Below are 14,670 nucleotides of genomic sequence, written 5' to 3' on the forward strand. Positions count from 1 at the left end.
GTATTTATATCTGTATCAGTGTTGGTAATCAATTTTATACTGAATCTACTAAATAATATAAATATGGATAAAAAAAATACATGGAATCAACAAAATAATATTGTTTTAAAAAATATTCAATAAAGATTGAACTGAATTGAATTCGTCCCTCGTTTACTGTGTAAATCATCTGATGCTGGCGGGCCAGTTTCGGCCCACGGGCCACCTGTTGCTGACCACTGCCCTGTGTGTACCTAATAGAGTGACCACCGAGTGAATTAAAGCCCGTAAACGCACCATAGTCCAGTTTGAACTATTTTACGAGCAGCACTTGAACGTAGCGGCACGCGACGATTGGCTGAGCCGCGCTGGTCACCTGACCCACATTTCGAAGTCACGTGACTGATATTCCACCCTCGCCATTTTGCAATGTGGGAGAGAGGGGAGGCCACTTTTTCTTTTTATGGTTAACGAATAAAAAAAACTAACAGCGTAGTTTGTTGTTTTACGCGCTGAGGACAAAGAGCCACGAGCGTCCGCGTGACAGTGAGTATGTTTTTATACAAACGCTCACGTCTGGTTACGTCACTCACTCACGGGAAGTGTCAATAAAATGCTCTTTGTACGTGTGAGACAAGAAACTGCTGCTAGCAACAGTGTGAGACTAGCGTGTATGTATGTGTGTGTGTGTGTGTGGGGGGGGGGGGACAGCTAACTGCTAAGCTAACAGTGTGTGTGTGTGTGTGTGTGCTGCTCGCTTTCCCTCCCTGTTCTTTTTGTTTACTTTTGTTTATTAGCGTCATTAACGTCTGCCGGTGGTGACGTCACGGCAGCTGCGTTAAGTTAGCCAGTAAATTAGGCACAGTTGTTGCGGTGTTGTTCTTTGATTGTAGTCATGTTTGAAGAGTTGAGAGTGAGGGATGAAGTGTGTGTGTGTGTGGGGCAGACAGGGTTGCCAGGTTTGAGTGACCCAAACCCCCCAACTCAGGGGCCACTGAGTGTCTAGCTTGGGCTTGAGGAAAAATAAGTGCAAATTAATATTGTTTCTTAATATTTCGATTAAGTTCATCACACACTGTATTATCATAAATAAGATATAGTATACAAAGAGGCCGAGCACTTTCAGCAAGGTTATAGTAATAGTTTTTGTTTTTAAAGTTAGTTTGTATTAGTTTTTATTTTTTGTAAATTCTTAGTTGTAATTTAGTTTTTATTGATTTGTTCAATTAACTAAGGAAGTAAGTCCAGAAAACATTGATCTGTCTTGTTTTTGTCCTCAAACCAAAATGATTGAGATTAAATGATATCTTATTGGTTATATGGAAATATTCACATTTAAGAAGCTGAGAACTCCCGAGGGCTTGTTTTAATTATTACTAAAGTTATCAAAGTAGTTGTGGATTAATCATTGCAGCCCAACACCAAAGTAAACAGTTCCTCCTCTAATCCACAATATCAAAGGGATAATTCAGGGTTTTTATTAGGACTGGCCTGGGTGTGTAAAGTACTGACGCGTACATTCACTGACCAATTTATTAGGTACACAGGACGCTTGAAGACCGTGGCAGGAGTGGCACCAGGTATAGTAGCACGTCTGCGTCAAGGTTCGACTTTGGTCATAAAGGGTGGTACATGGTCTGTGATATCTTAAGAATAATGATTTACTGCTTTATCTCATCATGAGACTCACTTTTCCTGCTTTAAACCTGAGGTTTGTGTTGCTTTGTAAAACACTCACTCTCCCACACCAAACCCCATAGAGAAAATCAGTGATTTTAACATCACAGCACACAGGAGCTGTTGATCCACTGCTGCCTCCATCACTAAGTTCACAAGTCTTATTTTGTCACTTTAGTCCCACAAAGTGACCACATGAGGCAGCAGGGGACCAGCAGCCCCTGTGTCCCTGCCAGCTAAAATCACTGATTTTCTCCATGGACTTTGGTGTGGGAGAGTGAGTGGTTCATAAACTGTTGGAAAAGTCTGTCTAACAGTGAGATAAAGACGTGAACGTGTTCTTTATTTAATGTAGATTTTATACGTTGAGCCCTGTGTTAAGTGTGATTGTTGAAGAATTGAGTGTAAAAGAGAGATTTCTTTGCTTTATAAACACTGAAACTGGAACACAATACAGTTTTTGTGACGCTTTGCCGTTGTCATGTTTGCACAACAGGTTTGCACAACAGGTTTACTCCACCAGCAGCAGGCAAATCACTTAAATGCCTTCAAAGTAGCCCGGGACCTGGCAACCCTGGTGGGTGTAATATTTTTAGACCCTGACATAACAGGTGCTCATCTGAGAGCGGTGTGAGCAGCACACGGTGATAAACTCCAACATCTTTTCTTCATTGAGCTGATTTACTCAGACATTTTCATCAAAGTCAATCATTGTTGTGTCCAGGATTAATATGAGGACACAGTTCCTGTTTGTGGTTTAGTGTCTCCTGCTCTCTGTGATATTGTCACACAGAAGCAGAAGTGGGGAAAAAAGAGGAAGGTGAATCGTGGTCAGAAAGTGACAAAGAGGAAAGTGTGGGATTAACCGTGATGAACGGAGTGTAACCTCAGGCTTCAGTTAGTAAACAAACACACGTGGTCAAAGTGTTAACAGGCCTTTTTATTTAGTGATTCTTTTGTTCTTGTTCAACAGTAAACCGTAAGAAACGATAAAATAATCATTATCACTTCAGAAAGAAATTCAAATAAATGAATAATAGGATTATTTTCTTAATCTGTCGATTATTTTCTCAGTTAATCGGGTAAGTCTGTGTTGCTGATTTAAGCCTTTTATCCGTTAGATTTAACTACTTATCCATATTCTTTGGGCATGACAGGAAATCCAAAAAAAGCCTCACAAGACAGCACTTGACCCTTGTCCTCAAAAATGTTATTCTTCTGAAACAGAGAGATTTGTTCCCTCGGTGATCATTTAGTTGTTTGCAGTGTCGCTCAGTGTTTCCTGTGAACAGCTGGTCAATAACTCACGAGACACTTAGTAAATAATGTGTCGCAAACATTACATCACTTAATAGCTACAATTCACTAACTTTAATGATGTTTTTATTTTATCTTATAGTGAGAGTTCAGGTGTGGTTGTATGAGATGTGGTTGTAATCTACAACACTGTCTAATATACGATATATATATTTATATACATATATATGTGTATATGTACATACAAACTTCCATTTTTCGATAAAGCAACAAACATATGCTTAAGATATTGCTGATTTAAGTTGATGTGTATTTTATTCAGTAAGATTTCCAAAAGGAAACTGAAGTTTATAAACCACTCACCCTCCCACACCAAACCCCATAGAGAATATCAGTGATTTTATCTGCAGGGACACAGGAGCTGCTGGTCCTCTGCTGCCTCGTGTGGTCACTTTGTGTCACTGAGGTCAATCTGAACAAAGGATTTCATAAGCCAAATTAACAAAATAAGACATTTGAACTCAGTGATGGAGGAAGCAGTGGATGAGCAGCTCGTGTGTGTGTGTGTGTGTGTGTGTGTGTGTGTGTTAAAATCACTGATTTTCTCTATGAGGTTTGGTGTGGGAGAGTGAGTGGTTTACAAACTTCTTGTAGGAAAAGGCGTTTTAATGTTTAAAAAAAATGTGGTAGACATGAACTTAAGATGACATCAATTTCATGAAGATAAGAAGGAGACAAGAAAAGATACGGAACAGATGTTTATCAATGATTGCATCTATATAAAAGCTTCTATTACCACAAGGTGGCAGCAGCAGGAAGCATTTAGTTCCTCTTGAATGACCCTTTTAAGGAAAACATCTGATGAATCCCTCTTGTCTCTGTTGTCTGCCAGGTCATGGAGGAGATCAGTAACGGAGTCGTACTCTCCACTCACTCCTCTTCCTCCGCCGCGTCCGCTCCATCGGTGCTGCTGGAATCCACCTCTCAAAGCCAGAGTCAGGAGAACTCCTCGCCGATCTTTCAGCACAAGCAAGCGTCCGACTCTCTCATCCAGGTCATCGAGAAGCTCAGCAGAATCGTGGAGAAGCAGCCTCCGCGCCGCTGCACCGCCGCGGGACAGAAGAGAGCGTTCCAGCTGACGTCTCCCGCACGAGGAGGGGGTGAGGACGGCGTGAGGCGGAGCCGAGGAAGCTCTCCCTCTAAGAAAGTAAAGATCGAGCAGGAGAGCATCAAGGAGGAGCAACTGGATTATAACGATGTCCTCGCCGGTGACGGCAACAACAACAGCGTGATGCTGACGGAGGTTTTGGGCTGCCCCCGGCGGACAGTGACGTGCTATCAGTGCAGCCTTTGCCCCTTCATCTCCCCGACGCTGCCTCTGCTCAAAGAACACCTGAAGCAGCACAACGAGCAGCACAGTGACCTCATCCTCATGTGCTCCGAGTGTCACTTCACCTCCAGAGACCAGGAGCAGCTGGAGGCGCACGTACGACTGCACTTTGACCACCTGAAGAGGACTCCGCCTCCGTCGGACTCGTACGGCGTCGGGAAGGAAGAGGACGAGGTCACAGGAAGCTCCGCGGACGCCTCCCAGGAGCAGAAGAAGACAAAGTGGTACAGCTACGAGGAGTACGGACTGTACCGCTGCCTGATCTGCAGCTACGTGTGCAGCCAGCAGCGGATGCTGAAGACTCACGCCTGGAAGCACGCGGGTCTGGTCGACTGCTCGTACCCCATCTTTGAGGACGAGGACGGCGCTCAAGCTGCGAGGGACGCCCAGGCTGCTGCTAACAGCGCCGCGAGCAGAGAGGAAGTGGTCGTCCTCCCCCCAGCGCTGACAGAGCAAAGCGTGCAGAAGCTTCCCGCGGGCTTCAAACTCCAGCTCTGTGTGCCGCTGAGTGTTGACGGCAAACAGGAGGTGGCCTACCACTCCGCTTCTAATCGCGCTCAGAGTCCAAAATCAGCAGCAGGAGAAGACCGGACCTCAGAGGAGGCTTTAATGGAGGTGCAGGTGAGGACGGAGGCGGAGACACAAAGAGAAGGTCACGCTGTCACGGACAGTTTACTGTCGTCAGCCCAGAAAATCATCAACGGCAGTCCAAACGGCTCGGGACGCATGAACGTCATCGTAGAACGCCTCCCTTCAGCCGAGGATTCAGTCATGGCTGCCAACCCGCTTCTTCTGGACCCTGATGTGGACAGGGACCAGGGTCTGCTGGCCACGGAGGAGGACGCTCTGCACCATGTGGTCGCTGTGAAGGACTGCGGCGAAGACGCGACTGACGGCGCCTTAAAGAGCAGCTCGCCGAGAGACGAGAGCGTCCCACCGGCCGCACGGAAGAGGACACATTCAGAGTCTCTCCGTCTGCACTCGCTGGCTGCAGAGGTGCTGGTGGCCATGCCCATGAGGACAACCGAGCTCCTTATGTCCAGCACTAAGGGAAACCTGAAGACGGCCCTGTGTCCAAACGTGGACCAGAAGCTGGACACAGGCGGACAAAAGTCTCCACACGCAGGAAAGACGGCAGCTCTGAAGCTTCACAGCAGAGGCAGAGAGAAGGAGTTGGGGAGTCTGGACCTCGAAGAAGAGGAGGAGGAGGAGGAGGAGGAGGAGCCCGCCACCAAAGCTGGCATCAGCCTGTCGCTGCTCACCGTCATCGAGAGACTCCGAGAGCGCTCGGACCAGAACACGTCAGACGAGGACATCCTCAGAGAACTGCAGGACAATGCACAGTTCCAGAACGGAGACGTGGTCGCGAGCAACGGAGCGGCCGGCAGCTACGTTTGCACCATCCCGGGTATGGAAGGGTTGGCGGCGCCCCCCGGCGGCGGTCTGGTGGACTACGTCGCCGGCAGTGAGAGGCCGTACCGGTGTCGCCTGTGCCGCTACAGCAGCAGCAGCAAAGGCTACATCAAACACCACCTGCGCGTCCACAGGCAGCGGCAGCCGTACCAGTGTCCCATCTGTGAGCACGTCGCTGCCGACAGCGTGGACCTGGAGAGTCACATGATCCACCACTGCAAGACCAGGATGTACCAGTGCAAGCAGTGTCCAGATGCCTTCCACTATAAGGTGAGCGGTTTGGTGTGGGACAGGAAGCAGTTAAAAAAGTCTGTGTAACAGTGAGATAAAGTGGCAAACATGTTCTTAAAATGTCTTCCCTCACTCTGACTCATTTTAGCACAGGTTTAAAGCTACAGTATGTGACTTTTGAAGTTGTTTATAAGTTGTCAAAAACTCTGCATGTTGCTTCACTGAATGTGATGTGTGTGTGTCCTTCCTTCCTTCACTCAGAGTCAGTTGAGGACTCACGAGCGCGAGCAGCACAGCCTCAGCGGTGACGTGCTCTCTCTCACAGCCGTCACTGAAGCAGCAGCCACAGTGGAGGAAGCTGAGCGAGTCACAGACGAAGGTGAATAACACGCGTGTTTGTCGTCATATACGTCGACGCGGATGTTGTCGACGACGCTGTAGATTTCACTGTCGTGTCACGTGTGTGCTGTCGTTCCACAGACTGTGCTCAGCAGAGGACGTACAAGTGCGACGTGTGCGACTACACCAGCTCCACGTACGTCGGCGTGAGGAACCACAGACGGATTCACAACTCCGACAAGCCTTATCGGTGAGTCTTAACGACACACTGTGTGGCATTTCTGCGTGAAAACAATGTTATTATTATTGTATGTAGTCAAAATGTTCAAAACACTCTTTAAATCCATAGAAAAACATATTTCTGTTTATTTTGGTGACGTCATCCTCCTTTGCCGTAAATTCCAGGTCAAACCTCCTTGTGAGATATCCTTGAAATCCTTGAAAAAATTTAATTCAAGGCCCTTGAAAGTTGTTGAAAATTGCCCTAAGTAGACACGAGTCATTGAAATGCTTGAATATGTGTGTCAGGTTTTCACTGGTCCTTGAAAGTTTGTGAATTTGACAAAAAGAAAAATTCAGGGCCTTTGAGAGTTTTTAAAAATCCTCTGAAATACACATTGAAAGTCATTGAAAGTGCTTGAATTTTGTGCAGTAAAGAAGTGAAGTTGAGGTAAAATGTCTCTTACTGCTCTTGTGCCCTTCCGAGGTCCCATGGGTCCTTGAATTCCTTGAATTTGAAAATAAATTCAAGGACCGTGAAAGTTTTTGAAAATCCTCTGAAATAGACATGGGTCATTGGAAGTGCTTCAATTGTGTGCATCAGTGTTCTCACTGGTCCTGGGAAGTTTGTGAATTTCACAAAAGGCAGGAGCATCTGTCATCATTAGAGACACTTTTCCCACTTTTAAGGACAAAAACTTTATTATCACGTCATAAACAACCTCATTTACATGAACGCCAATAATCTTGACTCGTCCTTCAGAGAAACAACCACTAGATGGCAGCGCAGGGCCAGTAACACTCAGAGCCTCACTCAGTGTGTGTGTTTGTACGTGTGTGATGTTGTGTGTGTGTGTGTGTGTTTCTTTGCCATAAAACAAAGAAATCATTCAAACAATCATTTTATTTCGTGGACAAAAACAAAGACATTTGAGAAACATCATTGTTTCCATAGTTTGACAAACATTTTTCAACATTCTCTGACATTTTCTGGACCAAACAACTCATCGGTTAATCAATAAAATACACACACACTATTTGATGTTGTGTTTTCCATTTGCCGTGAATTATTTTCACGTATACATTTTTAAAGATCCAGGTTTTGTGAGAACATGAAGGAGAAAAATCACTTTCTTCTAAACAAAGTAAAACATACACAAATAAGAGGGATTGACTTGTGCAACAGTAAATGTCACTGAAGTAAGTTTGTTTCATACAAATGCAAAGACCATGTTAATATTATAATAATAATTACATGAATTTAAGTTAAACCTGTAGTTTATATTTATCTAGATGCCACTTTAAAAAAATAAATAAACTGTCACAAGATTATAATTATAGTCTTTCAGTAAATTGTCTTTTTTCATCAGGGGAAAAGGACAGAATCCAAATGTGATGTGACATTTGAAAATGTTTTTAACAGAACGACGTCTGATAACGTCTGCTCTGCATAACAATGATATTCAAAATAAATGAATAATAATAATAACGTGGATGTGTTTCATATTTGCAAAAAGTCACGTAGTTTTAGATAAAAATAATCAGTGAGTGTTTGTTTTCCCTCAGAGTCTCTGTTTAATATTCCAGCCTCAGTCAATTTTTACTCTTTATTTGATTTATTTCACACCACAGCTCAAATATCTGAGTCCTAATGTTTGAACCTTTTGCCTCCAAGCAAATAAAAGTCCACTTTCATCTTTCAGCCGCGACGTGTGAAGTTCAGCAAAGAAGAAAAACTCTTGTTTATTTTATTTATTCATCTAAATTTCCCTTTTCTTTTTAAGCAGCAGCAGTTTCCTCTTTTGTTTTGTAAATCTTTTATCTTCCCTCAGGGTAAAAGTTGTTAAATAAGCAAACACACACTGACCCTGACGGGTGGCAGCAGCAGCAGCATCAGCAGCAGCAGCAGCATCAGCAGCAGCAGCATCAGCATCAGCAGCAGCGTCTGTGTTAAAGTCCCCGTGTGCTCTGTGTCGTCTCTCAGGTGCTGCAGCTGTGACTTTGCCACCACCAACATGAACAGTCTGAAGAGCCACATGAGGAGACATCCTCAGGAGCACCAGGCCGTGCAGCTGCTGGAGCAATACAGGTGAGAGCGAGAGAGATGCATGATGGGAATATGACCCCCAGTGAGGTAAGGGGAAAAAGACAAGTTTTAACCAGTTGTAGCTGAAACCTCAGCTTCAGTCTACGATATTTAAAGAACGTGTTCACGTCTTTATCTCACTGTTACACAGACCTTTCCAACAGGAAACTGAAGTTTGGAAACCACTCACTCTCCCACACCAAAGTCTAGAGAGAAAACCAGTGATTTTAACATCACACACACAGGAGTTGTTGATCCTCTGCTGCCTCGTGTGGTCACTTTGTGTCACTGAAGAATTTCAAATGCCAAATTTTACAAAATAAGACATTTGAACTTAGTGATGGAGGCAGCAGTGGATCAACAACTTCTGTGTGTGTGTGTGTGTGTGTGATGTTAAAATCCCTCAGTTTCACAGTGAGACAAAGACGTGATCATGTTCTTAAGATATCGTCGACTGAAGCTGACGTAGATTTTCATCAGCTGAGTCTTTTGTGAAGTGACTAAGATGCGTTTTCTTCTCGTTCTCTCTGGAGAGAGTGATCCTCTCTGTCTCAGGCTGATTCTTTAAAATGACTTTCATTTTGACACGACTTCACTGCTGTGCTGTTAATCCTATTCCCGCCCCCTGGACTCCTCCACACATGATCTCTGAAGATTAGTGTCTTCTCTGATTTGGGATGATTCTCCTGGATAGGCAGTAGAAGGATTAGTAGAACCTCAGAAACAAATTAAATCAACTTTTGACTTGATCTCCTCTCTCTCTCTCTCTCTCTCTCTCTCTCTCTCTCTCTCGCTCTCACTCTCTCGCTCTCTCGCTCGCTCTCTCACTCTCTCTCACTCACTCACTCACTCACTCACTCACTCACTCTCTCTCTCTTTGCTTTTTACATTTCCTCTCCAGGTGCTCTCTGTGTGGCTACGTGTGCAGTCACCCGCCGTCGCTCAAGTCCCACATGTGGAAGCACGCTGGAGACCAGAACTACAACTATGAGCAAGTAAACCAAGCCATTAACGAGGCCATCTCCCAGAGCAGCAGGTAAACGGGTGGTTTTTAATGTCTGTATTTGTACTAATCTACTCACAAACCACAGGCAGTGTCTTCTACTGTAGGTTCTGCTCAATAAACACATCTGCATTATGAAACTTAAAGGTGTCGTTCAGGTTTTGTCAGACTGAACTCTCACTCTGAATGCAAACACTTCAACACAGTCTTAATAATATGTTCACCATTAGCCAGACTTTTCTAAAGTTTTGTGACGTTCTGTAAACCGCTCACTCTCCCACACCAAAGCCCATAGAGAAAATCAGTGATTTTAACATCACACACACAGGAGCTGTTGATCCTCTGCTGCCTCCATCACTGAGTTCAAATGTCTTAATCTACAGTTTGGCATTAAAAATTATTTGTTCAGATTGACCTCAGTGACACAAAGTGACCACACGAGGCAGCAGAGGACCAGCTGTGTGTGTGTGTGTGTTATCTTAAGTTTTCATTTTGGAAAAATCTTTCTAACTGCGTGATGTGCATGAAATGAGTTAGTGAACCACTGGTTTACAGTAACATAAACTCTACTCTGTCCATGGTTTCTCTCAGAGCTCCTCCGAAGTTGCCGGAGTCGTCAGCAGAGCGCCCCACGGTGGCTCAAGCTCCTCAGGACAAAGTCAAGGTCCAAGTGGAACCGACGCCGACGCCGACGCTCTCCACAGCAGCAGCGGACGTGACTGCGGACGTCTCCGCGAGTCTCCACACACACACCTCAGACCCGTCACAGTGGCCCGGCGACTCGCCCAGCTCCCGGGAGAGTGACTCGCGCGCGGGCCACGCCCCCTTACCGGGCCCCGGCATGGAGTACTGCGTGCTGCTGTTCTGCTGCTGCATCTGTGGCTTTGAGTCCACCAGTAAAGAGCGGCTGATGGAGCACATGAAGGAGCACGAGGGAGACATCATCAGCATCATCCTCAACAAGGAGCAGCAGCAGCAGGCTGACGTCCAGCAGAGCCTCCAAACAGCAGAGTGAGACCTGATGTTTACCCACATCCACACGACCATGTTTTCATTTAAAAATGATAAATATAGCTCCACAAATCGCCAAAATAGACACCAAAATTCAAAATGCCCTGGCTCCTATTGACTCTTTTGTTCGTCTTGGGGCTGTACCATCTTCCCACCAAGTATTGGGGAATTCATGGCTCGGTTTTTACCTCAGGGGGGCGCCCTAGAGCCCTGGTGCAACACACGGGGTTCGGGCACTATGCCAGCATCGCATTTTTCTCCAGCCCGAACCTCCGTGCAGATTTTTTTCTTAAAAATGACCGGAAGAGATGGAATAATAATCATGATCTGAAGGTTCCTCGCACAAATTAGTGTCACAGCTGATATTTGACTTCTTATCCAATCAGAAAGTCTCTGTTTTTGACCGGCCAGACTAAGATTCAGCTCCAGGGTTTTCAAAATAAAAGCCAGCAGATGTTTATGACAAGTTCAGCTAAAGACTGAATTAAATCCACATTTATTCTTTGTTTTTTGGGGCTGAAAAAACATCTGGAACAAAATTTATTCATTTAAAAAAACGTGTTTAAAATTGTGTGGATGCGGTCTCCGTTTGACCTCTGACCCCTGTGCGCCTGCACAAACCTGCTGTCCACAAAAGTATTTCATTATCTCTCCTGACCTCGAGGTCGACAGTGGACGCCGCCGCGGTGCGTTCACACACACACACATTACCATGTCCGTGAAAACACCCGTGCTTTTCTTGCTAAATTTTTAAATAAAAAGAGTTCATTTCAATACGAAAAACTCTAATCAACTGAATTAAAAATGGTTATTTGGCGTGACTTTAGCAGGATTTGTGTCAGCAGTTCTCTGTCGCTCGACACGTTTGGTGTGAACGCACCTTTAAAACGGCGCGGGTGTTTTTTCACTTAAAGGAATGTCAACAAAAAAGAAATAGGACGAATCTGTTTGCCAACAGGGACAAAGTTCATACCTCACCAAAACCACACGATCCCTCAGTTCAGTGTCGCTCATTTTTCTGGAGTTCATTTATTGACTTATAAAGGCAGCTCTTTTTCTTTATATTTTTCTCTTTCTCTTTTGCTACTGTAATATTTAACGTATTTAATTTTTTAGCCTCGTCCACGAGGAGGTACACGTCTAGACGAAACTCGCATCACCACATCACGATGTCATATTTATCAGCTTCTCGTGCATGTTAGTTTCCGTTATGCCAGTTTTAAAGAGGCAATATTATTTGTATTTTTTTTATATATATATATATTGTTATGAATGACTGTAATTTTACTCGTTGGGTTGTTTATGAAAGAGAAAGTGACAAAAGAATGATCTCAAAGGGAAGTAAAGTCCGTTTGCTTGGATATTTGAGAGCAGGTTTTTGGTGCTGTGAGCCCACGTTTATGAGGGTCAGTGTAGGTATCGTACAATTGTTTATAGTCCACTGATATTTGCCACTAAACTAAACTCAAACATAGCCAGCTGAAGTCTGTGATATGTTAAGAATGTGTTTGTGGCTTTATCTCACTGTATGACTGATTTTTCTCACTCTGAAATGAAGTTTGATAATCGCTTACTCTCCTGCACCAAATTCCATAGAGAAAATCTGCGTTTTAAGCTCATGGAGACACAGGAGCTGCTGGTCCACTGCTGCCTCGTGTGGTCACTTTACCCCACTTACAGCAATCGAGAGGAAAGTTTTTAAACACAGAATTCACAATCTAAAAACTTTTGAATTAACAGATGAAACTTTTCCTCTGCACTGTGGTGTAAAATCGTTCATTTTCTCTATGGACTTTGGTGTGGGAGAGCGAGTCGTTTACAAAACTAAGCTAACTTCAGTTTTGTGTTTGAATAACAAACACACAAACAGTGTTAAAAAACTATAACAACGTCAGAAGCGTTTAGTCTGTGCCATATGAGGTCATGTCAAAGAAATGACCTCCGACAGGATTTAGGAAGAATTTTCTTTTGTCTGTTTTTTGTGCCTTTTGGTTGCAGGTTTTATTCCAGTGAAAAGTTAAAAAGAAATGAAATGTTCTAACAACAGGATCCATGTTTTAATGATAATTACCAGACAGTTTGTTGCAGTGGGAGCAAAAATCCTCATCACCTCAGTAGGGACAGGGGTGTTTCAAGGGACTACAGGGCCCCTGGCCCGGGTGTCCTCAGGGGCCTTAGGTTAAAAACCACAGTGAGTGACTGAAGCTTATTTAAACAGCACAGCAATGTCACCCTTTCTTTTTTAAGTTGTGATATATTTTGTACAATAATCAAACTTAATTTTGTAATTTTCCAGATTTGCTAAAAAATTATTGTTTTCCCTTTTTCACCAGTGGGGCGGAGCTATCTTTTTCCCACCCTGCTGCTTGTTTGGTGTCGAGTAGATGTTGCTACAGTAGATGCACTAAAGAGGGCGCCAAAGTCGCTCATTTTCATGTCCTCACAACAGCTAGCTGCTAAACCCTGTGGCATCAATGCTTAATGTTAGCAGCCTCCATAGCCAAACACCATAACATTGGTTTTTGACAATAGCATACTACCCTGCTAATGTTACAACATGCTGGGGCATCAATGTCTGACATTAGCGGCTCTAATGTTGCTACATGCTGAGGCGTCAGTCTTAAATGTTAGCAGCTACAGGAACCAGTTTCTGTAGTTGCTAACATTTGACATTAGCAGCTAATTTTGCTATATGCTGTGGTGTCATTCTTAAATGTTAGCAACTACCGCAACCAGTTTCTGTAGCATAAACATTTGACATTAGCAGGTACTGTTGCTACATGCTGTGGCATTGGTCTTAAATGTTAGCAGCTACCGCAACCAGTTTTTGTAGCATAAACATTTGACATTAGCAGCTACTGTTGCTACATGCTGCAGCATCTGTCTTATATGTTAGCAGATATTAGAACCAGTTTCGGTAGCATAAACATTTGACATTAGCAGCTAATGTTGCTACATGCTGTGGGATTGGTCTTAAATGTTAGCAGCTACCGCAACCAGTTTCTGTAGCATAAACATTTGATATTAGTGGGTAATGTTGCTACATGCTGTGGCGTCGGGCTTAAATGTTAGCAGCTACAGGAACCAGTTTCTGTAGCTGCTAACATTTGACATTAGTGGCTATTGAAGGCAGAAGCTGTGGCCTCAGTGTTTGACATTAGCGGCTACATTAGCCAGACACCCATTACTTGTAAGATAGCAGTCAGCTTCGTTAGCAAATGAACGTGTTTGATGCTCTCTATTGTGGAGTGAAACTGATCAGAACATCCATTTGTTAAGAGAAGAGAAAAAAGTGAAATATGAAATGATTTCTTTGGCAAATTTGTTGTAAAATTGAGTTTGAATGTTGTGCTAAATTTAGTTAAAAAAGTTCTGTGCTCACTGTGGGGCCCCGTCTGAGCTCAGAGCCCCAGGCTATCCTCGTTACAGCTTCCCTGGTGAGAACACGTGGTGTGGACAGAGAAACAACAAACCAAGTATGTGAATCGAGTCATTTTTACTTGTACAAGCTACTTTAGCTCAATTTGTACATATTTCAGCTGAACCTGAAAACTGACTGTTTTTCTTAAAAAAGATAAAGTATATTTTTTAATAATTGTATTGAGGAAAAAAAACAGGTTTTGGATTGGATGTATCTTCTGCTCTTATTTTACTCTGTGTGTTTTTTTTATAAGGGAACTGAAAAAACGAGTCGTGTGAATCAAAACCAAAGCAGGTGGAAACAAATGTGTTTTTACTCGATGCAGTTTTGTACCGGGCGTAAATGTAAATGTGGAAATGTGTCTGACAACAGCGTGAGCTTTGCTTCATGTTTATTTATTTTCTAGAACGTCATAGGCAGTATCGTTGTTACTACTTTTGCCAGTGTATTTTTTGGTAATAAAGACTGAGTAATCATAATAATAATAATGAGATGTGACGTTGTCTTTGGTCGTATTTGTGCCTGTTAATTATTATATATATGTGTATGTATACATATATACATATCATCTATAGAAGTCCATATATATATATATATATATATATATACACAAAATTCTTCAGAAACTTCAAAACCCCTGTACA

General features: G+C 43.5%; 1 protein-coding gene across 1 annotated transcript; it reads left to right on the forward strand.

The window, feature by feature from the left end:
* Positions 1-407: 407 nt before the first annotated feature.
* On the forward strand, positions 408-14,519 carry znf507 (zinc finger protein 507). Its single transcript, XM_058629444.1, has 7 exons — positions 408-525; positions 3,806-5,986; positions 6,209-6,326; positions 6,428-6,536; positions 8,490-8,594; positions 9,493-9,627; positions 10,186-14,519. Exons 2-7 carry the CDS (start codon positions 3,809-3,811, stop codon positions 10,607-10,609), a joined length of 3,069 nt encoding a protein of 1,022 aa, XP_058485427.1. The 5' UTR covers positions 408-525; positions 3,806-3,808; the 3' UTR covers positions 10,610-14,519.
* The last annotated feature ends 151 nt before the right edge of the window (positions 14,520-14,670 follow it).

Source organism: Solea solea, chromosome 5 (genome assembly GCF_958295425.1).
Source record: "Solea solea chromosome 5, fSolSol10.1, whole genome shotgun sequence".
Taxonomy (NCBI): domain Eukaryota; kingdom Metazoa; phylum Chordata; class Actinopteri; order Pleuronectiformes; family Soleidae; genus Solea; species Solea solea.